Source organism: Dipodomys merriami, unplaced genomic scaffold (genome assembly GCF_024711535.1).
Source record: "Dipodomys merriami isolate MVZ:Mamm:240054 unplaced genomic scaffold, mDipMer1.0.p SCAF_42, whole genome shotgun sequence".
Classification (NCBI taxonomy): domain Eukaryota; kingdom Metazoa; phylum Chordata; class Mammalia; order Rodentia; family Heteromyidae; genus Dipodomys; species Dipodomys merriami.
The window spans coordinates 11,366,272-11,394,096 of record NW_027205826.1 but is presented as its reverse complement, the minus strand read 5'-3'; the positions used below and the strand labels follow the sequence as shown (position 1 = coordinate 11,394,096).

The 27,825-nt window shown below is 44.1% G+C and overlaps 1 protein-coding gene across 6 annotated transcripts in view; it reads left to right on the top strand.

Moving 5' to 3' along the window:
* Positions 1 to 27,825, top strand: part of Msi2 (musashi RNA binding protein 2) — a 373,812-nt gene that overhangs the window by 3,157 nt on the left and 342,830 nt on the right. For all 6 annotated transcript variants that reach the window (XM_069993232.1, XM_069993231.1, XM_069993230.1 and 3 more), the window contains exon 5: positions 2,199 to 2,240. In XM_069993232.1, coding sequence (XP_069849333.1) covers positions 2,199 to 2,240 — 42 coding nt within the window. The remainder of the gene's footprint in view (positions 1 to 2,198; positions 2,241 to 27,825) is intronic.

The following is a 27,825-nucleotide window of genomic DNA, read 5'->3' as shown; positions in this document are numbered from 1 at the left end:
AGCTTTTGACTTTGTTTCAACGTTCAGTGCAGGAGGCAGAAGCGGTTGTTTTATTGACATGGAAACCGAGGATGTTGTTTACCATTACCTTAAAAGCTTTGTTTAGGTAACGGCCATTCATGTCCAAAATAGTACCCTAGTGTTTCCTAGAGGACTTGTAGATCCAGTAAGTAGAGCTGTACCTAACTAACTAATGTTTTCGTTTTTGGTAGTTTTTTTTTTCTTTCTTTCTTTTTAAAAACTAGTTGACCGGGATGTGCAAAAGGTTGGGATTTGCCATCTTGCCTTGACCCCTCCCCCCTCCTATAGAGATCTCTGTAAATTGCACATGGAGGAACTCTTCTCTTGGTGTATGTAACTCACTGATGTCACCACACTCAAATGCAGTTCCCAATTGGCTTTTAGTTTTGCAATTTTCATTTTTTATTTTAGTACTTGATGGTCCTCATTGCCCCTGGCCTCTCTTTTGACATACTCCACTTGCCTATCTTTTTGCATTGTGTGGTCAGCCAAAAACAAACCCTTTGGGGGGAGTATTTTTCCATGGAGGCATCTGTCTTACTTAAGATGGACAGAATGGAAAATCCACACCTGTTGTATCTCTCTTGTAGACAAGCTCTAGTCAGTGCTGGGCACACCTGTAGATGCAACAATGTTAATCTTTAGGAAAGGGTAGTTTTCTAGAACAGTGTTATATTTGTGTGTGTGTGTGTGTGTGTGTGTGTGTGTGTGTGTGTATGTATGTATGTAGTTTCTGACACGTGATCTCTCATTTCTCAGGTGATGCTTAAAAAGTGGAAACCATGATGCAGACTTTTATTAGGTCCTTAAACTACTGTAATAAAAGCAGTAAGCCCTTGTATAGACTAGTACAGGGGCTCTAGAGGATATAGGTCAGGGATAGGAATTTTGTGTGGTTATTTGTCATCCCTAGCCTTCTTTACCCCACAGCATTCTTCTTAGCAGAACTGAAAGCCACATTCAGCTTAAGTTTTTGAAAGGAAAGAAAATTAAATATGAAGGTCAAAGCCTGGAATTTAGTTAACTTGTAGCAGTATTCAGGCTACTCTCTGTGTTGTTTTACTCAAAAGATTTGAAACATTTAGAAATGCAAAGAAAACCAACAGTGTATGTATTTTATATTCCTTTCCCCCTCCCCCTTTTACTGTCCAGTAACTTTCTTCTCACATTAGCCTGTTAATTCAAATGCTTCTGTGGGAATTAGTTCTGAATTGTAAAGCTCCTTGCTCTGTAAGCAGGCATCTGATCTGGAATAGAGTAGGCTTTCCTGTGGGGGTTGAGGTTGGGGTGGGGGAGCTCCCAATTATTGCATTACAGTCCCACTTCACTTTTTTTTTTTTTTTGTATTCTACCTATGGCCTTCGGTTTCTAATTTGGACTTTAGGTTTAAAGCTTCTGGATTTTAATCCTTGTGGTTTTTAAAATCCAGGTGGTTTTAGTTCATGTGCATTTTTTGCTTTATTGCATTTAAAAAAAAATCTAGTCAGGCTCCATGGTTTCAGACACCTGCTTTCTTTGGAGGTATAATGACAGAACAAATCATCTTTTTGATAATGCCTGCTAACTTTATTTTGCTAAAACATAGTGAATTGATTCAAGCCGAGCATTGTGTTGGATGGGAGTTTTGGGATGTTGTTGACTTCTGACATTTTGGGGATCCATTTGCCCTCTTGTGCTAGGGAGTAGAGATGTCATCTATTTTATTAGTGCTAGAAGCCACATTTAATTTTCAGGTTTTTATTTTTCCCCTCAGTGGTAACATGGCTCCCATCTTTTCTCCTGTGCATTAACTGCAGGTATCATTTAATAATAATGTTTATGGAAGAGGAACACTTGCAAAAAAAGATCTGATTTATACAGAGCATCACACACTAAAATGCATGGTAGGACACTTTAGAAAGTCTAGCCATGTTTGGATAGAGATAGTGAAAATTTAGATCAACGTTGAAGGAACCTTGAATAGCTCCAGAAACAGAGTGTAATATTATGTGTGTATGTGTGTGTATATGTGTGTATGCATATGTTTATATATGCATATATACATATATATATATAAAGTATATGTGGACTTATAAGCCTGAGAAATGAGTGATTAATGATTAAGTGATATGTATAGATATATATATAGCCTACTCACAAACTATCCCACTGACACCTATTATTTTATTTTTTCCCAGATTGATCCCAAAGTTGCATTTCCTCGTCGAGCACAACCCAAGGTAAGTAAAACAACCAGCAGTAGGGCTTAAATACTCAGTTGCGAAGATTTCAGGTTTAGATCCCAAACATTGGCAATGAATTGTGGCACCTTGCTGTGTGCCGTACCTTCAGGGTGTCAGCATGGGTGAGAAGGGCCCTGTGAGCAGTTCTCTGAGATACCCATGTGTGTCTCCTAGTTCTCTGATGTGAGCTCTCAGCATCCCGAGAGATGAGTCTGATCCTTAGTAGGAGGAAGTGTCTCTGTCTGTTACAATATTTATGCAAGTCTTCTATTTATTTTTTAAGTATTGCTGAGATCATATCAGGAAAAGTGGAACTCTTCTTCTTGAGGGTGCTCTTTCCAGGTCTTATATCCTGTGCTTTTTGAGAGCAGTGGAATTTAAACAGCTTGTCCTTTCTTGGGAAAAAACAAACAAAACTTCACAGATGCTGAAAGCTGTAAGTCCAAGAGAGGAAGCCCTGGATTCTTTGGTTTCAGGTTGGTCAGATAAATCAGGGCATCCTTGAAACCAACAGTGGTGCTTGTGTGAAACCCTGTAACTCTGTGGGAGTCTGGTGGAGACTTGCTTAGAGGATTGGGAGAGGGCCACAGTTTTGTAGAAGTGGCTTGTTCACATGGCTCTTTCTGAGCTCGTCAGCAGTGGTTAGAATTCAGCTGCAGGAAGTCTATGGCTGGATTGGAAGGGCTGTCAGCATATACATTCATTTTACGCCTTTTAGCTCAACATCTTTCTCATGTAATAATACTATAAGAAACACTTTTTCATATTTGGTAGCCTTGATACTCTGGAGCGTAAAGTAGAAGCTTCTGATTGTGGGGCATCAAGGGGAAAGGGCCTTCACTTTTAACACATTTAGTTTATTTCCTCAAGCTGAGTCCCCCAAATCAGAATCTTCTCATTGTGTAAATACTTTTGCACATTAGTAAAGAAAGGGTGCTGTTGAGGATGGTATTTCGAGAACTTAAGGTCTAGAGCTTGCCGTGAGTGAATGATCTTTCTAAACTTATGTCTTCCTAAAGATGGAATCAGAATTTCTTTTTAAAAAAATTTTATTTTATTGTAAAGATACTGTACAGAGGGGTTACAGTTACATGAGTAAGGCAATGAGTACGTTACTTGTCAATCATTGCTACCCCTTCCCTTGTTGTCCCACTATCCCTTCTCTTCTCCCCCCCCCCCCCAATATCTTAAATAAGGTAACTTTCTTTTCACTCTTTTTGTTTTGGTGCCAGAACTGGAGCTTGAACTTAGGGCTTGGGTGTTGTTCCTTACCTTTTTGCTTAAGGCTGGTGTTTTATCACTTTGGCTATAGATCCACTTCTGTCATTTTGCTGGTTAATTGGAGGTAAGAGTTTCAGGGACTTCCCTGCCTATGCTGGTTTTGAACCGTGATCTTCAACTTTCAGCCCTCTGAGTACTAGGATTAGAGGCGTAAGCCACTGGCACCTAGTAATAACTTTTTTCTTAGGGCCCCCCTTCCCCTGCCCCCCACAATGTCTTAAGTAGATGATAGGAATGTATAAATGGAAGGGATTATTAGATTGCTTGTGTATGTGGCACAAACTGTTACAGTTGCTTTGCAAACAGTGTATGATCTTCACATTTCCAAAGGCTTTCTAGAAGCAGCAGTGTATCCTGGGTTTGGAAAAATTACTGTTTCTTCCAGAAGTGTGAATTTTCAAGTTTCCAGGTTTGTCATTCAGTCATTCTATACCCACATCAGATTTCCCTATGAGGAAACTGGAAAAATTCCAGCTTTGACTAAACTGGGGGTCTGACTGCTTTCCTCCCCATCTCCCTTGTTGTCCCTTCTCTCTGACTTTTTATTTGTCTATTTACTTATTTAATTATTTTTTATTTAGTTCTGTTCTTGGAGCTTGCCTGGGCCTGGATACTGTCTCTGAGCATTAAAATTTATTAAAAAGGTGATGTACAGAGGGGTTAAATTTACATAAGTCAGGTAAAGAGTACATTTCTTTTTTTTTTGTTGGTCATGGGGCTTGAACTCTGGGCCTGAGCGCTGTCCCTCAGCTCTTCAGCTCATGGCGAGTACCCTACTGCTTGAGCCACAGTGCCACTTCCAGTTTTCTAGTGGTTTTATTGGAGATAAGAGTGTCACGGACTTTCCTGGCCAGGCTGACTTTGAACCATGATCCTCAGATCTCAACTTCCTGAGTAGCTAGGTTTACAGACGTGAGCCACCGGCGCCTGGCAAGAGTACTTTTTGGACCGTGTCACCCTTTCCCCATGAGCATTTTTGCACTCTACCACTTGAGACACAAGTCCACTTCTGGCTTTTTTGGTAGTTTATTGGACATAAGAATTTCATGGGCTTTTGCGCCTGGGCTGCCTGGGCTCTGCTTTGAACCATGATTTTCAGATTTCAGCTTCCTGAGTAACCTGGATTACAGGTGTGAGTTACCAGTGCCTCTCTGACTTTTTCTTTTTTAAACTAGGAAGGGAATATTTCACTCTTAATATACTTTGTCATTTGTTGTTTTAGTTACACATTCAACTTGAAAACAAGATATGCTATTTCTTAAATATCCCTCAGCCCCCAACCCAAAGTCTAGGATATTTGGAGATGAATTTATTAAGATACTTAGATATGTGTTGACATTAAACCAGTTGAGAGAGACATGTTGCCTTGGAATTTATGTTTGTATGTCTGTGTGGGGATGTGTGTGTATGTGGGTACTGGGGCTCTTTTTCAGCTTTTTCCATCACAATTGGTGCTATACAACTTAAGCCATACCTCCAATTCTGGCTTCTTGCTGGTTAGTTGGAAATAAGAGTCTGGGATATATCTGTTCAAGCTGGTTTTGAAGTATGTTCCTCCGATATTATAGTTAGGTTTATTGGTATGAGCCACTTGCACCTGGCTGATTACCTTACTTTTAATGACGCCTTGCAAAGGACTTTGCTCTTCAATCTCTTTCAGCTCCATTGCACTCTCATCAGTCAAATGGGAGTGAAGACATCAGTTCCCTCAGTGGGCTTTTGTGGAGAATAAAAGCATGGCCCACAGGGAAAAGCCTCGAAACTCATCACTATCATTCCCCATTTTTACTGTTGATTTAATCATCATCATTAGGATGGTGGTTGTTTGCAAGCTGGACTGCCCCGCTAATCCTCTGGACCTCAGTTTCCCTTCTCATAGGGTTTCTCTGCAGATTAAAAGGTTATTGACTTAAAAACAACAACAACAACAACAAACAAGACCTGGTGCATGATAATACCATAATGTCAGGTAAATATTTGTGATAATTTTTTTTTGGGGGGGGGAGAAGTTTTGGAGACAGAATCTTAGTGTGTAGCACAGGCTGGTGTCTGACCTGCCATCATTCTTGCTTCTTCTCAGTTACTTTTTGTTAGAGCCTTACATGAATCCTGTGAGAGGTTTGGTTATGTTAAAAGTGGAATATATGTCCCAGATTATGTTGTAGGGTCTTGACTTAAACTTGTTTGATCCTTATTACAGCTCTCAAGAGGTGGGGGCCAGTGTCCCCTACATTCTATTGGTGAGGAAACAAGCGATGGAGATGGAGATGTAGTATCAGAATTGCACCAGAAGTGTGTGGGTTAGGGAAGGGACAGGCTTGGGGGAGGTTGTGAGGAATAGTCCAGCACCCAGACAGTGTGGAATTGGAGGTTCTATTCCCACTCTGGTGATTACCCCCCACCCCCTTGTTATGTCATCTCATTGTGTGACGCTGACTTGTACTTTCTCTCCCTGGGGACCCCTCAGGGCTTGCTTTCACTTCTGAGGTCATTCTACCCTGAAGGCAGCAGGAGGTGTGTTGGGAATGGGAGTGGGGTGAGGAAAGTTCCTTCTTTGCCTCGGGTTATTTTCTTCTAGGACTTGGGCCTGGTCACCAGGATTTTAGACTGAATTATCATGAGTTAACCATAACTGGCTGGTAGGCTTGTGGAATCTTAGGGAAGTCCTCTTTATGTTTTGTTTATCTCCCTTCAATAAAACTTCTGAGTGTCTGCTGTTGGGGTCATGATGGCCGTGCCCGCTCCTGGAGGACTGGGGGAGCAGCTTTTGTAAATTATATGTCAGCTTGCATTTCAGCTTAGATTCATTTCTCCACTTCCTGCCTGTCCCTCCTTTGCTAACACTCGCCAGAGAAATATTCTGTGGAGGTGTTAAAACAAGACCAGTGGAAAGAAACTGCAACTTTAGACGAAAGAAAAAAAAATCTGTGGCAGTAAAGCAACGGATTTCATATTAATACTGTCATAATATTCTTTAATGTCTCACATAAATAAAACTCTGTTTTGACCAGAATTTTAATGAACCACCAAAGGAAGGGTGTAGAATCCTGCGTTTCATTCGTCCCCTTTTCCGGCACGGATGCTTACAGTGCACGTGATTCTATAGTGGGACTTCATTAGCTTGGCCAGGGGACGACTCATTGGAGACCAGTCATTGTTAATTAGTGAAGTAGATTTTGATCAGAAGATGGGTCCATTTTCCTATCTTCCTCTTTCTCTAGCCGGTTATTTCATTTTGTAAAATATGCAAGAGGATCTCCCTCATCTTTTAAATAGTTAAAATGGTCATGTTATACTAAAAAGATGGCTTAATTTGAAGCCGTTGGGACAGGAGGATGGTGGGGATCAATCATGTCACATCCTTGCTTTGTCTCCTCGGGGCTGAAGCGTTAGCTGCCTGGGAGAGTTTGCTTTGAGCCTGTGGCTTCTTTATTTTTTGTGGAGGAGCCAAGAAGCTCCTTAGCGTCTATGGGTGCGAGTGGACGCCGGGTGGAACTCACCATCTGGCCTAATTACCCTCGTGTGTAAGAACACATTCCCCACACCTCCCACATGTCATCTCTCTCCATTTTATTTCTGTAGTTTAAATTTATCTCTTAACTGAAGCATAGAAACATTAATGTTGCACATTCTAACAAGGCACTGTGAGCTTTGATCCGTATGTATGTTGTGTCTCCTTAAGTTTTGAGGCTAGAACCTTAGTTGTTGATCCAGAGATACCGTTTTTTTTTTTTTTTCAGGCTGTTTTCAGTTCCTTCAGTGCAGCCCTGTAACTATGTGTGAGCATCACTTCTCCAAGTCTCAATTTCTCCTTGTGTTAAAAAATGCATTATTTTACGTGGCTTTGTTTTAAAGATGAATGTAAAATTGTTTGCTAGGAGCTGTGTACAAGCACTTATCTGTGTACAAGCAAATATCTGCTGATATTATCATTATATGATTTAAAAAATGCAATGTTGAAACGGCCTGGGGAAGAAAAAAAACTTGTTTGTAGTGTTAGGGTTTGAACTTAGGAGAGTGCCTACCTGGTAGAGTGCCTACTTAGGCTTGCCTGGTAGGCACTCTGCCACTTGAGCTATACCCTCAGCCCTTTTTGCTTTCATTATTATTATTTTTTAAAGAACAGAGTATCACATAGCAAGAGGCATGGAGTGCTCAAGTATCTGTGTCTGTTCTCTTTCACTATTCTTTTTTTTTTTTCTGGGGTAGGGGGTTCCGGTCGTGGGGCCTGAACTCTGGGCCTGGGAGCTGTCCCTCAGCTCTTCAGCTCAAGGCTAGCGCTCTACCACTTGAGCCACAGTGCTACTTCCCGCTTTTTTCTTCTTGCTTATGTGGTGCTGAGGAATCGAACCCAGGGCCTCAGGCATGCAAGGCAAGCGCTCTACCACTGAGCCACCTTCCCAGCCCCGCCATCACCTTCTTGATTGAGATGAGATCTCCTCTTTTTTGCCTGGGACAATCTTGAACTAGGATCCTCCTAGTCTCACCTTTGATTTACAGATGCCAGCCACATGTACCTTAAAGAAATTTTAGTCAGAATGTAAGCTCCCTGGCTGCAGCTCTCAGTAGTTGAATGAATAACTTGAATTCCTCTTGGCTTTCTTCAGTGGTGGACTACTACCCAGTTACCTTCTGTGGGTTACTTCAGATTACCCTGGTAGTTAAGTTTTGGAGGGTTCAGCTGGAAGCCAGGGTTTCCTGTTTCCATCTGATTCTCTGACGTGGCTTCTAGGCTCTGGAAGGTTCTCTTTGAAGCAAACATCCAGATGGGTACAGCGGCTGCCTGTGCGTTTCCATGCCCACCCTCTCGTTCCGCAGGAATGGTTTCTTGGCAGCTTCTCATGGGCAAAGGGTGGGTTTCCAGCTTCCCCTTGCTGTGGTGGGTCGGGTCACTCCAGCATCTTGCCATTGTGGGTGATTTGCAGCTGTCATCTCAGCAGCCATCATTAACTGACTTGCTAGTGGGTTTTCTCGTTCCTCTGAGGGTGTGGTGGAGTGTCTGCAGCCCTTCTCCGCACCAGCTGGGACCTTGCAGGATTAGTGGTGCTTAGCTTCTTGCTTGTCGGAGGGCTCGGCTCCTTCCTGCATTGCCAGTCAGTAGCAGGTGTCAGCTCATGGAGGAGGGGCACCTTGTCCTTCAAATGTCCTCTCCCTGATATTGCTCTTCTCCCTGGCTTGTGTTGTACTGTTGCAGTCAGTGTGCTAAGATGGGGTTCCTATACTCTATGTCATATGCTTTTTGATAAATGAGGTGGGCCTCTTGTGCCTTCCAGGTAGGGAGTTGGATGGCACAGTCTCTTAAGGGACCAGCTGAACCATTGTGGTTATGGGGTCCCTTGAGACAGCATGTATTATTTCTCTTCTATTCTGGGTTTTAATTTTATTTCATTTTTATTTTGTATTTTTATTTAGACTTTTTGTTGGCTATGGGGGCCTGGGCACTGTCCCTGAGCTCTTTTGTTCAAGGCTAGTGCTCTACCACTTTGTGCCTCAGTGCCACTTCTGGCTTTTTGTTGATTGATTAGAGATAAGAGTCTCACAGACTTTTCTGCCCTGGCTAGCTTTGAACTGTGATCCTCAGATCTTAGCCTTGTGAGTAGCTAGGATTATAGGCATGAGCCACCAGCACCGGGCTCTATTCTGGATTTTTAAAGCCTAATACTCTTTGGCTAAAAGCTCTGAGTACAGCCAGGGAGATAGAGTTCATCTTCTCCTTTCTCTTGTTGGATTTGGGCTGCTTATTTAACACATACACACACTTGGGCAATCCATATCCATTGCTACCTCCCTCTGTGTGTGCTCCCTTTAGCAGGGGATTCAGGAAGCCCCTTAAAGCATCCTGGACCCACTGAACAGTCCTAGCCTCATGTTTAAGGTCCTTCAAGGTCTGTGCAAGGGCCTCTTTGCAGCTTATCTCCCACCTTTCCTGTCTTTTGTGGATCCATCTCTCCAGGCCCTTCTTACTCTCTGGTGCCCACAAAACACTCATTTGGAGACTAGTTTAAGCTGTCCTTTTCCCTTCTTGAAAGTACCGCCCTGTATCACTTAATGATGTCTTCTTGTTAGGCAATGTCCTCGTGCAAACACCGTAGAGTGACCTGTGCTCACACAGAGGAAGAATCTGAGTCCTCACTAGGTAGCACAGCTGTCAGGGACTTAAGTAGAACATGCAGACTGTTGTTCACCGAAGTATTATTGTTATTTGGCATGGGATTAATACTTCCTTCTCTGAATTTCCATGGTGCTTTACCTTGTTGGTTGTAACTCTCCCTAGAACTATAAATGAGCAAAAATTAACTAAGCACCTACCTCTCTTAGAAGTTGTGCTAGGCATTTATTCCATCCATGTATTCCCCAGACATCATGGAGCTAGACACTATTGTGGGACTGGCAGTGGTATAGGAAAGATGAGACTGCTGCCCTCACAAAAGCTTTCACTTGAGCTGGGCCATTAAATAAGCACAGAGTAAAAACAGCCCAGATACAGTCAGGTCTGAACCTAAAAAGCTGGTCAGGGCCATGTTGGTAGGAGTGGGCTGGGACCATATCTTTCAGTACATGCAGTTGCTTCTTTCAGTAGCAAGTTTCTGATCAACACCAGGACTTGTGTTCTGCCTTTTGTTCCAAGTTTTATAGGTTCATGTCTGTTTGTTTGTTTGTTTGTGGGTTGAAATCAGGGCCTGGGCACTGTCTCAGCTTTTTTGCTCAAAACTAGCACTCTACCACTTAGAGGCACAGAACCACTTCTGGTTTTCTGGTGGTTAATTGGAGAGAAGAGTCTCATGGACTTTTCTTCCCAGACTGGCTTTGAACTGTGATCCTCAGATCTCAGCTTCCTGGGTAGCTAGGATTACAGGTGTGAGCCACCTGTTCCCTGCTAGGTTCATGTTTTATTACTTGGGCTGGACAGTAAACTCTAAGGACACAGCATCTCTTCTAGAAGGTTCAAAGGACCTCTTGGCTTTCTTACACCTGCCCTTTATATATTACTTCTATTTAGTACTGAATGAAAGAAAGATGATAGAAACAGACTTGTGGGGATATTTGCTCCTGGTTTGGGGGACTAAGCTACCTTGTGTGATAGAAAGGCTGGGAAAGCACAGAGGTTGAGATGACTTGTAGTAGGAAGAAAGCAGCATCTTGTAGGAGGTGCTCCCTCCTCTATCTCCTGAAGAGAGGTAAGGAGAATTGCAGGGATGCAGTGGTCCTTTTCTGTCAGGAATTGCTTCATCTGTGGTCTGGAGTAAAGCTTGTTTGGGGAACCAGATTGTAGAAAAGTTGGAAAGCCAGACAGAGCAAATGGGTGTTTTGTCTGGCAGGTACTAGGAACCTAGCGCATGTGTGCAGGCTACTGGGGCTGCTCCTTACGATGTTCTGAGTTCTTGGACTCCTAGAGAAGGTCATTGATCAAACAACGGCTGATCAGGTTAAAAAAGAATGTCTCCTACTGGACTTGGGGCTTCAGAGTGTTCTCTCTGGCTGTCGACCCTCTTTAAGAGTAGTGCTCTTAATAGGTCTCCCTTCTGATCTTTGAGAGTGTGGGGCAGCTTACAAAGAACTCTGTTGTTTTCCTGTTTCCACTGCCTGTCTTTCTTTGTCTTTCTTCCTTAACAAGGAGTCAGAATGTAGACAGAATTCCAGAGTCCCACACTGACTGGGAGCTCACCATATGTAGACATCTGAGTGCTACTTCTCCATGAGGAAACCAGCAATGGCCTGTTGCTGATAGTAGTGACTTTAGAAGTAATGTCAGCTTCAGGTCCTCTTGTCTGGAGGCCTCTAGATGTGGGACATGCTTTTTTGGAGTCACCATTTCTGCTTCTTATACCTATGGGAGAGGTGAGCAGGTGTGGTTTTGGCAGCAGCCTAGGATGGTTGGTCTAGCTGCTGTGACAGGTACACTTGAGCTAAGTACAAGGTTGAGGGAAAATCTAGAAGTTATTCTCATGCTGCCACTTTTTCCTAATTGTTTCTTTAATTTAAAACTTTTAAAATTAGTTTTTTGTATGTTCATTTTAGTTCCGAGATTTGAAGTGTCAAAATGAAAAATTCTAATTAAAAAAATGGCTGAGTTAGAATGTTATAGGCACAGAAACTTCTCTAACCTTAATCTCTGTTAATTTATGACAAACTTTCATAGTTATTGGCATTATCTTTACTCAACAAATGTGTCAACGGAGACCTGGGACGCTAACATGCTTTCCTGGGTCCACAGAAATAGCAAGAATCAAAGTCCTGAATCCCAGGGCCTTGCTGCCTTTATTGCTAAGACCCCCCTACCCCCCCAGCATGTCTTCCAATCTCACTGGGTATAGTTTAGGTTTTTTCCCTTTGTCTTGCCATTGTCAAATGTTTGGGTTGAGGAATAGAATTGGCTTTAATCTGGCCAGGAAGTGCCAGGTTATTTTTCATGGCCTGTTTCTAAGAGCTTGGTTAGTGTAGTGAAATGACACTTAGCCAACCATGAATATTGGACACATCACTTAATGCTTTCTTGCTTCCATTTTTATCTCTTAACTGGGGACCTGAACAGTACCTGCGTCAGAGAATGAATGGTTAAGGAGCTAAAAGAGTGGCTGCACATTATGGGTGCGGTGGTGTCACAAGCATGAGTTATCTGTTCCTTCCCCCCCCCCCCCCCATGACATTGTCCGAAGCAGCATAGCACCTGTGGGTTGATTGACACCACAGCCTCTTTCTTTGGGTGATGAATGGCACAGCACACTGAGATTGGGAAATGCTGTGTGGGTGGCATGCACCTTTATCTGCCTTGCTTGAGGGGCCTTAGGAGTTCATTTCCTTTTCTATCTGGAATGCCTGTGTCTCTGCGGCCCTAGGACACAGCTAGGGAAGAGCTGAGACCCCCACTGTGTGAGAGCCCTCTCTCTCCTGGTCCTGGTCTTTATCTGCCTGGGGGTAGTTCCACCAATGACTGATTTGAAAGCATCACATTCATTTATTTGTCACTGGCTGTGACAGGCAAGTTAATGCTAATGGATTCTTTTTTTAGCCTGTTGTCTGGGATGAGTTTCTCCCAAACGTCCTGAAATCTAAGGCATTAGGGGAATGTGTAACTTTTATGGCAGGGGAGGATTTAAAAGATAAATAGGGTTTTATGTGAAAGGGCCTTACATTTAGGTTGGGGGCAAGAACAGCCGGCCTAGGGATGGGGTGAAGCTGGGCAAGCATGGGGTGCTTTTTAAGAAATCCATTCGGAGCTCTAAATTGCTGTTTCTGTTTCAATTATGTGACAATTTCAAGGGTTTAGAAAAATCTAATAAAATGGTCTTGATGATGCATTCTGAGGAGAGCACTTCAGAAGATGCAGGAGAATAAATTCCTTGGGGGTCAAGAGATTCTCGTTTCTTCTACCTCAGGCCTTCTTTCGTCTGGGTTTTTACATTTTTATTGTTTTGAAGGGCAGGAAGCGGTGTAGGAATGCATTCAGGGCTCATCCATATCCTCCACTGAAATGAATTATTCTCTTTGGGCAATTGCAAATAGACGGGCACTGCAATTTTTTTTTTTAAGCTGACATATTGTAAACGACTTTCAGAGCCTGATTTGTGTGTGTAGTGATGTTGAATAAAGCACTGAAGAGAAGCCACCGGAGCAGGCGAAGAGTGGGAAGGGGGCCCTGTAAGAGTATTTTTTTCTTTTCTCCAATCAAAGCTTTTGATAGTTTCTCAAAGAACAGAAGTTTACAATGGAAGCTGGCTTTAAGGACTGCCTATGGGAATGGCATGCAGAAAGGCCTAGTGTGGCAAAAAGTGATGCTGAGTGACATTAATGAGGTGACTGCTCTGGTGGGAGGGAGGCAAGGAACCAGGCCAGTCACAGATCCCATGACTTGTTTCTGGCTAAGTCTCCTGCCTGTGTGTGTACACGTGTGCACTTACACACTTTGTTTCCCACGTCTTCTCATGAAAGTTTTAGCACTGAACCCTGTTGAGTGCACTGCAGTGTCCTCTGTTGTACACAAGCTCTGGGTGCACATCAGGTCTTCTGTTTCCATGTGCAGCAGCAAGGAAGCGTGTTAATCAGGAGGTGCTTTGTTTTACTTCCTGGGACTTTTAGAGTCAGGGGTGGGTGATGTGTAGGCCAACATCACAGAACTGGACACTGTTGGCACACCCAAGGGAGAGTGTAAAAAAAAAAATCCTCATTCTCATTCTGAAATGTATTCTAGGGAGAGAAAAAGAGAATACTTGTTGATGTAGAGCTTTTTTTTTTTTTGGTTTAAGAAAAAAAAATCCCATTCACTCCCTAGACTGATAGCACTTCATATTGGTGGTATAAAATGGGTCATTGGAACAATTACTTCTTAAATATTTCAGTGTCTTGGAGAGTATTATGTATTTCTTGCTCTTGGGCAAGGATTTCCAGTTAAGAAAGTGACATTTTAGCTAGTTTATCTGGTAAGGGGTTCAGAAGCCCAGGGAATTCTCACTTCTAGGGCTGGCCCTCAGGAGTCCTTGGGCTCTGTTGTCAACCTCCTTCACATGAAAGCTGGGACCTTCACCTCTTCCCTTGTCAATGGCAGTGAGTTGCCCTTCCATCAGACGATGGGCAAGGGTTTGAAAAAACTGCTGTGAGATCTCCAGGAAGAAAGCTGGCTCAGGCGTAGGGTGTGATGGGTGGAAAAACTGTGCAATTGCTGATGCAGCCTTTCTACTTGGTTCCCACTGGGGTAGCTCTCAAACACGTCACTTCTGTAGAGGCCAGCAAACCAACAAACAAAAATGTTTTAACCTGTGTAGGTAGCACTTAATAGAAACAAACCAGTGGCACCCCGGTACCAGTGGCTTAGGCCTGTAATCCTGTTTACTCAAGAGGTTGACATCTGAGGATCATGGTTCCAAACCAGCCTGGGCAGGAAAGTCCATCAGACTCTTACCTCCAGTTAACCACAAAAAAACTGGAAGTGGAGCTGTGGCTCAAGCAGCAGCCTTGAGTGAAAAGCCAAAGCACAGCACTCTGGTCCTGAGTTCAAGCCCCAGTACAAACACTCTCTGTCTCTCTGTCTCTATCTCTGTCTGTCTGTCTGTCTGTCTCTCTCACACACACCCCAAAAAAAGAAAGAACAAAGGAAACTATTAGTGGGTTCATGGTCTCCTCTACCTGGGGAAAAAAGAATCAAATTAGCATGCTGTAACCTAGGAAAGAATTGGGTTGTGAATCTCTGCAAGACTCCTACATGTATATGTTTCCTCTTCTGTTTTCAAAGCAGATAATTGGTTTTAGTGAGAACTTCTGACTTGATTAGGGAGCCCTTAGGAAATTAAAGTGTGTTTGAATTTCACAAGTATAATTTTAATTACACAAATTTTGCATTTTTCACTAGGGAGCCAGGTTCAGAACTTGTTTTCCTGTACTAATAGGGGTAGTAAAGCTGATTATGGCAGAATGCCTTCCTCAGATCGCTTTGAAAAAAAAAAAATCCTTGGATTAGATGGTCATTTTCCCCACAGTACATGATGTTCTGGTTAGGGCTCATATGTGTCCCCTCTGCTTATTAATGATGAGTTTGCATTGAATCTACACAACTCGTGGGGGGTGGAGGTAGGTACCTCATTATGAATTTTCCTGCTGCACTTGCTGAAAGAATTCAATTAAAGTTCTTCTGAGTGCAAATCTTGCCTGGGCAGCTTGTGTTTGGCACACTGCCATGTTAGCATGTCGTGATTGCCTTTATCACCAAATCATTCTGTTTGCTTAAAGCCTGGCTGTCTCTGGCATCAGCTTTTCTGGTGGTTCCTTTCAAGCAGGATTCCAGTGGGTTAGAGTGGAAGGTGATGTGGAGATAGTCACTGGAGCTCTTCTCCATGCCCTGGAGAGATGATGGGGTGTAGGGGGCGGTGTACAGACCTCCTGGGCCTCCTAAAAGGTCTGATTGTGTTAATGGGAAATGACCGGTATCTTCAGGGCTTTTCAGACAAACCTCCAAGTGTCAGGAAAGTGCTTTGTGGGTTGGAATTCAAGCATCCTCAGACATCTCCCCCTGTGCTTGGTCTGTTGAAGAGCTTCCCAGAGACGACGACTCAGGCCTTCTGGGCTCTTGGCACAGATATTGCCAGGAGAGACTGAATGGAATAGTTGTTTGTGATAGAGAAATCATAAATGATTCAGAGTCACATAAGTTGGGGCCTGATAATACAGGAAAACAAAGTTGTACATAAAGTTCTGAGGCCATCCCATCCCTCACCCCCTATATTTTAACCATATTGGGGTTTCAACTCAGGGTCTGTGTTTGCTAGGCTGGTGCTCTACTGCTTGAGCCATGCCTCTCTCCCTTTTACTGGTTATGTTGGAAATAGAGTCTAACTTTTCTGCCTGGACCGACCTTAAAATCATTCCTCCAGATCTTAGCCTCCTGAGTAGCTAGGATTGCAGGATAGAGCCATCATCTTTGGCTATTTTTGTTACTTTAATTGAGGTGATAAAACTTAATCCTGTACTGGCTTCCTGAGTTCAAATCCATGCTCTGCCACTCAGCTAGCAGTGTGATTTTGAGCAAGTTTTGTTAAGTCTTCTGTGCCTTGGTTTTGTCATCTATGAAATGGACAGAAGGTTAGCATTTGCTTTATGGGATTGTGGTAAGGATTAGGGTTGTCATACTAAATTGCTCAGACTGGAAAGTGCTGTGCTTGTTAGTTAGTTACTTTATAGCATTGTTGGGAAGGGTGCTGTCCTTTGGCAAGTTTGGATAAATGTCAGCTTGCTGAATTATAAGTGCCTCAGCCTTACAGGTGTTTTCTTGTGTATTGTTGGAGAAATAGTAAAATAGGAAAATATTCACATAAGAATATGTACATGTGAATATACACAACCTGGGCAGAGTTGGGGTGTAAATTGGATTCAAACAAGGGTATTGTGTTTTGTCAGACAAGCATGTGATTTTCTGGAAGCACAGGGTTTAGACTTAGTGTGCCCTAGTTTGAAACTTGCTACTGGTATTAATGGTGACCTTAGGAAGATGTCTAAGCCTTATTGAGCTTCAATTCTGTCCCTAAAGGAAATGAGGCTAGGAGACTGCTATAAGTTAAATAAGACAATGAAAATAAATGACCTGGTGTGTAGTTGACACCTAAAATAATTATTCAGCTGCTGGCTAACACCTGTAATCGCTACTCAGGTGGGTGAGATCTGAGGATTGAATACAAAGAGACTCAGAGACAGTGCCCAGACCTTGAGTTCAAACCTAGAACTGGCAAAAACAAAAAACCTAGGACTGGGTGTGCTAGTTTGTACCTGTAATCCCAGCTATTTGGAGGCATTGGGAAGATCACAATTTGAGACTAGCCTAGGAGAAAGTTAGTGAGATCCCTATGTCAAATCAATAAGTTGGGTGTGGTGGTCGTTGTCTGGATCCTAGTAACCCAGGAGGCCTAGGTAGGAGAATTAAGGTCTGAAGCTGGTCCTGGGCAAAAATGTGGGACCCTCCTGGAAAAACAACTAAATCATAAAAGGGCCAAGGTATATGGCTGAAATGTTAGATCATAGTAAATATGAAGCCCTGAGTTCAAATCCCAGCAGCTCGGGGGAGAAGTTGGTTTTTTGCTTCAGTAAACAAAAGTAAGTGAGAGAGAGAGAGAGAGAGAGAGAGAGAGAGAGAGAGTGTGTGTGTGTGTGTGTGTGTGTGTGTGTGTGTGTGTGTGTGTGTGTGTGTGTGTGTGTGTGTGTGTGTGTGTGTGTGTGTGTGTGTGTGTGTACACACACATAGGCCGAAATATTCTACCACTTGAGCCACACTCCAGCAGATTTTTTTTTTTGGTTCTGAGCAAGGGCTGGTCTCTGGCCCTGAGCTTTTTTGTTCAACGCTAACTCTAGTTACAGCTCCACTTCTGGCTTTTGATAGTTAGTTGGAGATAAGTGTCTCACATACGTTCCTGCCCAGGCTGGCTTTGAACATGACCCTCAGATCTCAGCTTCTTGTGTAGCTGTGATTACAGGTGTGAGCCAGGGTTGGGAAGGTGGCTCAGTGGTAGAGTGCTTGCCTTGCATGCGTGAGGCCCTGGGTTCGATTCTTCAGCACCACATAAGCAGAAAAAGCTGGAAGTGGTGCTGTGGCTCAAGTGGTAGAGGGCTAACCTTGAGCTGAAGAGCTGAGGGACAGCGCCCAGGCCCAGAGTTCAGGCCCACAACTGACCAAAAAAAAAAAAACACCCAAAAAATACAGGTGTGAGCCATTGGCACCTAGTATGGAATATTATTTTGATCTGTAAAGCATGAACTGTGGTATGAATAAGGAATAAATTTTGTAGAGCTACAAGAAATGACCAGAGTGTTCTGTCATTGGCTTGGGAAGTCCTGACTTCTAGAACTGTGAACCTCCTCAGAAGTTGGGTCCATACCCTGCCTGGGTGGAATTTCCCAGGTGCTGCCTGGACCAGGGACAAGATTCTTATTGTGAGTAACCGGTGGCAGGGAGTAGGGTACATGTAGAAGTTGATGTGTGGAGGGTGGAATAGGAAGAACGGTAGGGTGGCCAGGAGGAGGGAAATGATGGTGGATTACATTGACTAATTATAGGGAAAAAGCCATATTTGCTGCTCCATTAAGTGGTCGCTAGGCTATGAAGCACTTTATTGTAATTAATGCAGAACCAGTGTTGGGTTTGGAGTAGAGGGTCCCTGGCAGTTCTTCCTCTGTTCTCTGCATTCATTGTCCCCTCCATTGTCCTTTGGGAAGGTGTTGGCCAGTTTTCTACTAGTATATTGTCACAAGGATGATCTTTTGCCTGATTCTTTTCCCTAGTTCTCAGTTGGGGCTTTTATGTTTTCTAAGGATGAAGGAGGAGAGACAAACCCATGCCATCATTGCTATTCTCACCACAATCATTTTAATTTCAGCGCATGAAAGTGGCAGGTTACACGTCCCAAGTCCATCGAGTTACAGGCCATGTGGAGTTGTGATTGCTTTCCTTGATGATTTCTTGTTCAAATCAGCGGTGCTCTTAATTTTCCAGATGAAGTAAAAAGAAAATTGGAGACTCCCCTCCCGCCCCGTGTCTCTTCATCCAAGATTTTCTGAGCATGACTCTGATTTGGAGGGTTAATATTAATTAGGAGCTGGGTTAGACCTCGGTTACTTGATGAGGTGGCTTCAACTTTCATGACAATTGTGGTTCCTTTTTCCACATCTCTGCTGTGTGTGTGTGTGTGTGTGTGTGTGTGTGCGTGCATGCGCACGCATGTGTATGTGCGTGCGTGCGTGCGTGCGTGCGTGTGTGTGTGTGTGTGTGTGTGTGTGTGTGTGTGTAAGTTTCTGGGTTTAAAAGTCAAAGTAATCAAAATTCAAGGAAGGAGGAGATAAAAGGGCTGGCTGCTAAAACAGTGCTGCCAGTTCTCCTGAGTGTGGAGAGAGGAACAGGGCCAGAAAGCAGGGATGGGCTGTGCTCTAAGCTGCCCCCCTCCCCAGCTGGCCATTGCTGTTCTTCACCTCAGTTTCCTTTTCTGCAAATGGAAATCATCTTTCTAGCTTCCGGAAAGATGCATGACTTATTTCCATTATTTCCAAATCGGATAATGTTTGAATTTCTTCAAGGCAAGTCCCCTGTGAGTACCAGGTGACAGGGAGGCGCCTCGTTTTGTGCTGAGATGCAAGGCCCTTGCTCCAAGCTTTGCCAGTGCTGACTTGGTCTTTTGGAGGAGGGTGGCAGAAAGGACAAGGATATAGAAGAGCCAGCAAGCCCCTCTGTACAGTGAGGGGAAAGGAGGCCTGGAGGGGAGATGACATGCCCTCTTAAGGTGTGAAAGCTCCAAGCATAGTAAGAGAAACTTCTGCTTTCTAGTTTGGGGCTTTTATTAGCTGAATGTAACCCTGGGCAAATCTCTTTTGCAGCTTGCCTCCTCAGTTTCCCCATCTGTCAAGTGAGGAAGAATGAGGGAGCAGATGGTGGCAAGCAGCCTTGTTTAGGGAAGAAAAGCAGTCTTGTTTTTTTTCTGGTCTTGAATTTGAGGCCCTGTGTTGTTGCTCATGGCTGGTGCTCTTACCACTTGAGCCATGACTCAAGTCTAGCCTTCCTGCTGGTTATTTGGAGAAAACATTGAGAACTTTTCTGTCTGGCTTCAAAATGTGATCCTCAGATCTCAGCCTCCTGAGTAGCTAGGATTACAGGTGTGAACCACCAGTGCCTATCCTGGACTAAGAATTTCCTAGCTGTAGGGCTGGGAATAAACTTAGTAGTAGAAGGCTTGCTTGCCTGGCATGTACAAGGCTTTGGGTTTGATCTCCCTGCACTGAAAAAAGGGAAAAGAGGAGAAAGAAATTTCCTGGTTGTGTGACCTTGGGATGCTCACTTAACTTTGCTAGTTCCCAGTTTCCTTGTCTGCAGTGGAACCATACCATGCTGGTAGCTTGCCCTGTAGGTGCTTGGTAGAATCCTGAGAGGTGGGTAGCCTTTCTGCATAGGGTTGCTTTTATAGTAATGCACAGCACAGTGCTTTGGGTGAAGGTTTTTGACACTAGTCCAGTCATGGACCATGTGCAGCCACATAAAGAAATCATTTCAGTTGAGCAGATTGGCTTTCTGATTTGGATGCAGCTTTCTGCTGAGGGAGATTCAGGGTTCAGGAGATGAAGCCTTCCTTCCTGAGACGCACAGTGTGGAACTTCAGGGAAGATGGGCCATGGGTGGTGACCTGGAGCTACTGATGGTTTGTTTGTTCTGATTGGGGAGGGGGTTGGTCATCGTAAATACTGCAACTGTTTTGGTACCAATCAGCTTTCGGAGGGTGGGGACTGGAACTTGGAGCTTCTCTTGCATATGATATTAAACCAGTTCACTTTAGGAGAAGAGGAAGTATCCCGAAGGCCCAACCTCTAATGACATGGAGACCCCCATCGGGTTTAAGAACGTTGCTTAACTAACAGAAGGCTGCTCATTATTTGGAGTGCTTTGTAGTAAGTGCATGTTCTGCTTTTCATTGCTTTCTCTCCCACTTGCGCTCCTGTTGGTGAGCTTACTTAAAGGCCACACTACTACTACTAGTTCCTAATGTCTTGTGTGGGACACAGGGACCATTTGAACCATGGGCAGAGGCTGTGCCCTTGGTGGCATTTGCTGCTGTGGAGCTGGTTCTACCAGCTGCCCTGTGTTTCTGGTCCAGGCAGGCCTGAGCAGTTGATGTTGCCATGTTGCTTCAGTTGCTTTGAAGGGACAGTGGGAAGAGTAAGTGTGCTGCAGGTTGAGATAGAAGGGGTTACATGCAAATAAGCATAGCACAGTCCATGCATAGTCAACCCTCAGTGTCCTGGGCTCTGCCTTCAAGTGTTCAATCAAATGCAGGTAGACAATATTTTTTTTGTTTTGTTTTTGTGAGTCGGTTGTGGGGCCTGAACCCTGGGCCTGGGTGCTGTCCCTGAGCTCTTCAGCTCAAGGCTAGCACTATACCACTTTTTCCACAGTGCTACTTCTGGCTTTTTCTGCTTATGTGGTGCTGAGGAATTGAACCCCGGGCCTCATGCATGCAAGGCAAGCGCTCTACCACTGAGCTACCTTCCCAGCCTGACAGTATTTTTTTAAAATAACTTTTTATTAAGATTGATTACATAAATTTTACAAATTTCATAGTATTGTAAGATAGTGATATTTAGTTAAAGTCACAAACACATTTTAACCTTCACATAGTAAATTGTCATTATTTTGGTAGACAATATTTTTGAAAGTTGAGTCTATAATAAACACATACAAACATCTTTCTTGTTGTTGTTCCTTAAAGAATATACTATAACAACTATAAAGTATCTACATTGCATTAGGTATTATAAGTAATCTGGAGATGATTGAAAGTATATGGGAGGACATGCGTAGGTGAAATTAAGAAGTACAGTGTAATTTTCTGTAAGGGCCTTGAACATCCTTGGATTTTGGTATTCCTGGGGGTCCTGGAACCAGGATGTGAAATTGTATAGGGTGCTTATAGGCCCTGAAATGACACAGCTGCTTCTCCACTAGCAGGGAGGTAGATTTGTAAATAAGGAAGTACTCAGGAGGGGAAGAGTGGCCAGGTACAGAAGGGTTATTACACGGGGGACAGAGGCAGATCAAGCGCTACATAGCAGGCCTCATGAGCCGATTCATGCTAGTCCAGCAAGCTTGGGAGTAGTTAGAGCAGCAAGGCTTTAGGGGAGTGTGCCACACTGTTCCTCATGGGCTAGAGCATGACATGCACAGGAGGGCAGGGGAAAGACTGATTTGCTCATTATGTAGCAAGTGTCAGAAGCTCCTATTCTGAGTTGGGCCCAGCTGTGACAAGGATGACCCAGAGACTACCCTTGAAAAGTTTGCATTTGGCGAGGCATATTCATTAAGCAACTTACCACATGATTCATTATTGAAGTACAATGCTACAAATATGAGTTGAGTGTTAAAGGCGTTGTGATAACTGGGAAACCAGGCCACCTGGAGGGGTTTGGGAGGGGAGTTTTGGAGAAGTACACCAGGGCAATGCTTGACAATGAACTTGGTGGAGGTGGGGGGGTATGTGCAGCACATAGCCTCAGGGCAACCAGGGTGTCTTTGGTGTGGAGGATGCAGAGGCAGGAGGTGAGCAGTGAGTCTAGAAGATGGACAGAAGCTGGATTAGTGTCGAATATGTTCCTGGTACCTCTGCTGGATGCAATGCCATGGCCTCCTGCTTCTAATTCTGAGCCCATCTGAGCCACTTCCCCTTTTGTCTGATGAGTTGACAATATTACTTTCCTACTGAACTCTGAATAGGATGAACAGGATGTGCAGTAAACTGTGTTCACCGGTGCACAACAAGAGGACCCTCAGTTTGCTCTCCCATAGTCTGATATTGCTGCCCTGGGTTCTTCCTATCTGGCCTTCCAGAAAATGCTTTAAGTCTTGTTTCCAGTGTACAGCATCTTGCTTTTTCCACGAATGAATGGTGTTCCATAGAGACACACAAGTTGCATTTACAGGTGAGAGGTACGTCCATCAAAGATGGGTGCTTGGCTTCCACCAAACCTTCTGTGTAAAAAGGGCCTTCTGTAGTGTTGCAGTCAGGCTGACTGACAAATGTCACAGCTAGCTAGTGACAGTCCAGCTCTGTAGGATAATTCAGTGAAAAGTCAAGGCCAAGCACAAAAAAAGGATGTCCAGAAATGGATGGAGAAAGCCTGAGTGAGATCAAACAGCCTGAATATGTATCTCCCGTCCATTTTAGGTTGTTCTGTGGAACAAGGTTAAAGTGGCCAACTGTGGACACTGACATTTAAAATGTGACTCCCCTGAGATCAGAGCGGGGAGACAGGGAGTTGTCACTCGTGGGTTTGGTTTCTGACCATGTTAGTATACCTTTACTTTAGGATCTTGGTGTTTTCCTGTCTTTGCTTGGGGTGGCAGGGTCATCTCAAACAAAAAGTGGGGTGGGGTATGTGTTGTGATCTTTTAGTCCAGGAGCTCTTAGACAGAAACACAGAGAGGCTTTGGAAGGCCTTAGAAAGTGTGCTGGTTGTCCAGTGTTTAATTTCCCAAGGATTCTGGAATATCAGAAATCTGGAAATTTCTGTGTGTCAGCCTCCCTGAGCTGTTCCTTAGAGGGGCCATCCTGAAGGTGGCTTTTAGTTCTCCCCACAGAGATAGGGGACAGGCCTGAGGAATCCCTGCCCCCTACTGCATAATAAGTCTGCTACTAAAATTAGTGTGGGCCTCCTCTGCCGTCATGCTTGCTGAGATGCTAAAGATGTGTGTGTGTGGCTGGCTTGTCTCTCAGGATTGTGGGACATTGCTTTGTGTCAGATAAGTGTCCAGGTCTCAAAAATTGATTTTGTATGACAGCCTTTCCCAGTCACCCTGCTTTCTCCCTTCCTCCTTCCCAGCCCCCTCTCTTTTCTCCCTTGCTTCTGTCGTGTAAGGGTAGGAGTAGAGAGAAGGTGGATAGAGGGCAAACATTGTAGCTCAGCTTCTGGGTATGTGAATCTCTGTCATGTAGGTAGATAATCCTTGGAAATCTTTTGGAAGGTTTTATAATTGAGTCTCTTACCTTGGTGATGAAACATTAGTCACTTTCTCTGAAGCAGGGGTGGGAAACCTTTTTTTCTGCCAGAGACCATTTGGATATTTATAACATCATTCTTGGGCCGTACAAAATTACCAGTACAGGCAGCCAATGAGCAGTATATGTGTCTGTCTTGTCATGTACCAAATGATTTCATGGGCTTGATGTTTCCCATTCAAGTTAAAACATCTACGTTAGGTTGTGGGGTCGGGAAGACTTTTCTCCGAGAGGAATCTGTGGAAGGCATGCAGCACACAGGGCAGTTGGATGTCCCGCTAATAACTGATAATTGAGAAGGCATCTGGGGACCTGAGGGTAGGGTGTTATGCTATTGAAAGAACAATGTTCACCTTTAAGAACAAACGTCTGTGATGGAGTTATATTTAATTTTAAATTGTCCGTGTCCAGCAGCTCTCTGTTACTCTTTAAACAACCAAATGTTTTTAATTTCGTGCATCTGTGTTCTCTGTGTGGGAGCTTGCCTTTTTGGGGAGCTTGGTTGGGGGGGCGAGCTTGTGTGCCCCTTCATTACTCCCTTTTCCCTTTCAAACTCATCAGGACTTCTAGAAAGCGCTATTTGGTGAAGGGTGGCATTCCCTCCTGTAAAACTCTCTGGAATGAGTGGTTGGGGAGTTTATAAGCAGAGGCCACACGGGGTCAGTCAGTAATGTCAGCCCCTGGGCTGAAGTGTTTTCCTTTGTGGGCAGAACCCAGAAGTTGGTTTGTATGGCAGACCCTTTAAAGAGTCCATAACGGCTCTCCCCAATCCCTCTGCTCTCACTTCAGGGGGGCTTGATTTGTCTGTTATAATCAGAAACAGATTTTAGACTCCTGATCCATTAGAGATGTGTTTGAGACGAATGCCAAGCCTGAAGCCACTTAAAGAGCATGCGAAATTATATTTAGTTACAAAGGAAGAGGGGGGAAGGGAGGAAAGAGAGATGGGGGGGGGGAAGAAAGAGGGGGGGAGAGGGAGGAAAATAGCCTCTTCCAAATCCCCTAAACCAGAAACAGCCCTCAAACACACAACACAGATACTCAATTCAGGCTCTGAACATTTGGTTCCAGAGCTTGCAAAACCAGTGCTGCCCAGCCCCATGTGGGAGGACCTGCCCGGTGAAGGGTGTCAGAAGGACAAGGACACAATGCCCTTCCAGGAAGCTCAGCCTTCAGGTGGTGACTTCCTCAGAGTCTAGGGGCCTGTGTGTCCCAAGCCCCATAACAGAGGGTGGAGGGTTGGTGAGGATTCAAAAGGACCATTTCTGTCGTCCAATATGACTGTTTCTATCTGAGAGATCCTTGAGTTAGGAACTGTTAACAGCTCTGGATTTGTAACCATCTTTGAAAGGACCCAGTGCCAACCAAAATAGCCAACTTGAGGGGAATGAAGAGCAGGTTCTTAACAAGGAAGCCCATTGCTTTGGTTTTTCTGGATCAGCATAGCCCCAAGATATATTTTCTCTTTTCACTTGTAAAAAGGAGTCCACAGAGTTGAGCAGTGTCCAAATAATGGTTTCGTTTCATCACTGTCAATTTCCACCCTCCTTCTTTACTGTAAGAGTCGTCTGAGTTGGCCGTGCAGGGCCCTCCACCTGACCTGGTTGTCCTGGTGATGCCTGGCTGCAGTTTCCTAGGTGGCCCTCAGTTCAGCTGTCCTTGGGGCTCAGGCTTTGTGTTTGTTTCCACCCTCTCCGACGTGTGCTGTGCGGCTGCTGGCCCAGAACCCGCTCGAACTGCCTTGTCTCACACTCCAAACAAAAAATAAACCTGGGTGCTCTATGTATGTATTTTAGAGGTGCATATGTGTGGTTTTTCCTCTTGACAAGTTTGTTCTCTACAGCTGTGCAGTCACAGCCTACTTTGAAATCTGTAAAAACATTTTCTTTTTAAGTGATGGGACTAAAGGGGAGGAGAGGTAGGGCTTGACTTTTAACACATATAAAACATTAATGCCAATTAAAACATTAAAATACTGTAGGAGATAGTAATGAAAGTTTTAAAAAGTTTATTTTTTTTTGTTTTTCCTCTTACCATGGGGCTCAGTGATGTTGTCTTCTTTCTCTTGGGAGGTGGGGAAGGCTTGCTGTCCCTCTGTCCCCTAATTGACCCCAGTACAGTCTGAGGTTCAGGCTACTGCTATGGGGGTGGGGGTGGGTAGTGGAGATGAAGAGAAGTTCAAGTTGTCCAAATGTTTTACCAAACTGTGCTCTCAATCAGTTGGAATTAAAACTGTCTTTTCTTTTTTTTTTGGTGCCCTGGGAAAGCAAGTTGGTAACAATGCATCAAAGCTAATGAGCTAAACAGAGATTTGTTTTCTGATTTTTCTCTTTATAAGCTCTCTTTCTGGAAACCTCATAGGAGGAAGAAGGGGAAATTATGTGTGGATTGATTTAGATTCTCAGGAATTTCTTTTCAACTTTTGAAAAAAATTGCATCTCTCTGCTGGTGGAAGTGGGGTGCTCAAGGAGCGCTCAAGGCCCTGGCCCATGTGCAACTTGCGAGATGAGCTAGTAGCACATGTCATGGGGAGAGTTCAAGGTTGTCCATGTTTCTCCTCATTCTGGGAAGAAAGCATTCCTTTTTGTGTGTGTGTTCTTTTGCCATTGTCTTTCAACACTAATAGAGTAAATAGACTAGCAGCTTGGCAAAACTCAAACCAGTGGAATGAACACAGAAGTTTGCAGTGAGTGTGAATGTCACAATAAACTCCATCATCTCTGCTGCTCCTGGTACTCAGAATCAGGGAGAGGGAAAATAAAACCCCCCAAACTGGCAATGGTGGGGGGGGGACCTTTCAGGGAGGCCGGGGAAAATAGTTGTGTGCTATCTGGAAGCATTTAAATAAATTTCTGGGAGTCCCTGGTACCCACAGTTGTGTCTGGGGAGCTTTTGTGTTCTTTGTAGCTGTTTTGAATTCCGTGGTCTTAGAACTGGTTGTTTAAAAGCAGTTACAGGAACATCTCCCCAAAGAAGTATTCCTGCGTATTTCTGTGTCACTGGAACCCTGTTTTCTCAGCAAGCATCATTATATTTTTAGAAATGTTTTCTTTTCTCATTGCGTGTCAAATAGCAAAGGCTCTGAGTATTTTCTCTTGTGCAGTTTTGATTTCCCTGAACAAGTGTTTGGTTGGGTCTGAAGGGCTATGGGGAGGAAAAGAAAATCGAAAGATATTCGTTGTCACATGAATCATGTGACTCAAGGTATTGGATCAATACCTTTTCATCCAAGGTGGATAGAGTGGGAGAGGCCCTTCACTCTTGATCTATTTCATACCCCACCTTTTCTGATGAGGGCCAGGGCAGGGTCATGCTGCTCAGATTAGCTAGCCTGCTTGCTTACCAGTGAGCAAGCGTGGACACTCTGTATCTGTGTCTTTATCTGTCTCTGTTCTCTCCTTCTGATATGTGATTCCTGTTTTATTTCTGGGATTTTGAGAGACAACAATATGAGTAGTAGCAGTAATTCTCTCTCTCTCTCTCTCTCTCTCTCTCTCTCTCTCTCTCTCTCTCTCTCTCTCTCTCATCTTTCTCTTTCCCGCTCCCTCCCTCCCTTCTGTCTGGAAACAGCCCACAGGTAGATTTTTTTTTTTTAAATTTCAAACTAAGTACACATTTAAGTGGTTTTAGTGGGAAAACACTGATGCTTGGAGATTTTTTTTAAGCTTTAGTTTTTCATGGAAGCTCTGTGTCCTTGTGTTTCCTCGAGGGTCCTAATAAGAGCTGCTGGTCTAAATCAGTTTCTGGGAATCATTGATTCACTAATTGCTCATGAGCTAGTCCTGGCTTCCCCTTCCTGCTGAGAGCACTTTTGTCCTGGTTCTTCTGTGAGGAATTTGACAGATTTCTGGAGTGTTTAAGAGGTAACCAATAAAAGGGTTTGGTGTGTCACTGTTGCTAATTGTGCTTCTCAGAGGTGACCATATCACCGGGATCTGCCAGGGGCTGCCAGGCCTGTGACCTTTCCTGCCTTGAACTACAGGGCTCCAAGGTTGCTGCTCTGACAGAGTGTGTTTCCCAGCCCTTGGAGGGCCTCAACTTAATTTGTTCTTTTCCTAAGGCAAAATGACCTCCCAGTAAACCTGCCTCCTCCCCCTGCCAGTGAACAAATGGAATGGGGAAAAATATGTTTTGTTGGGGCACATGAGGGAGCCACCCAACAGTGCTTGTTAAGATGCTGATTCTGGGTTAGGCTTCTTAGGAAATTAGTATAGGAGGCCCAGAGGACAGCTGACCTGGGCATAGCAGATGCCCAGAGAGGGGCTGGTCTCTGTGGCAGAGACTGATGAAGTACC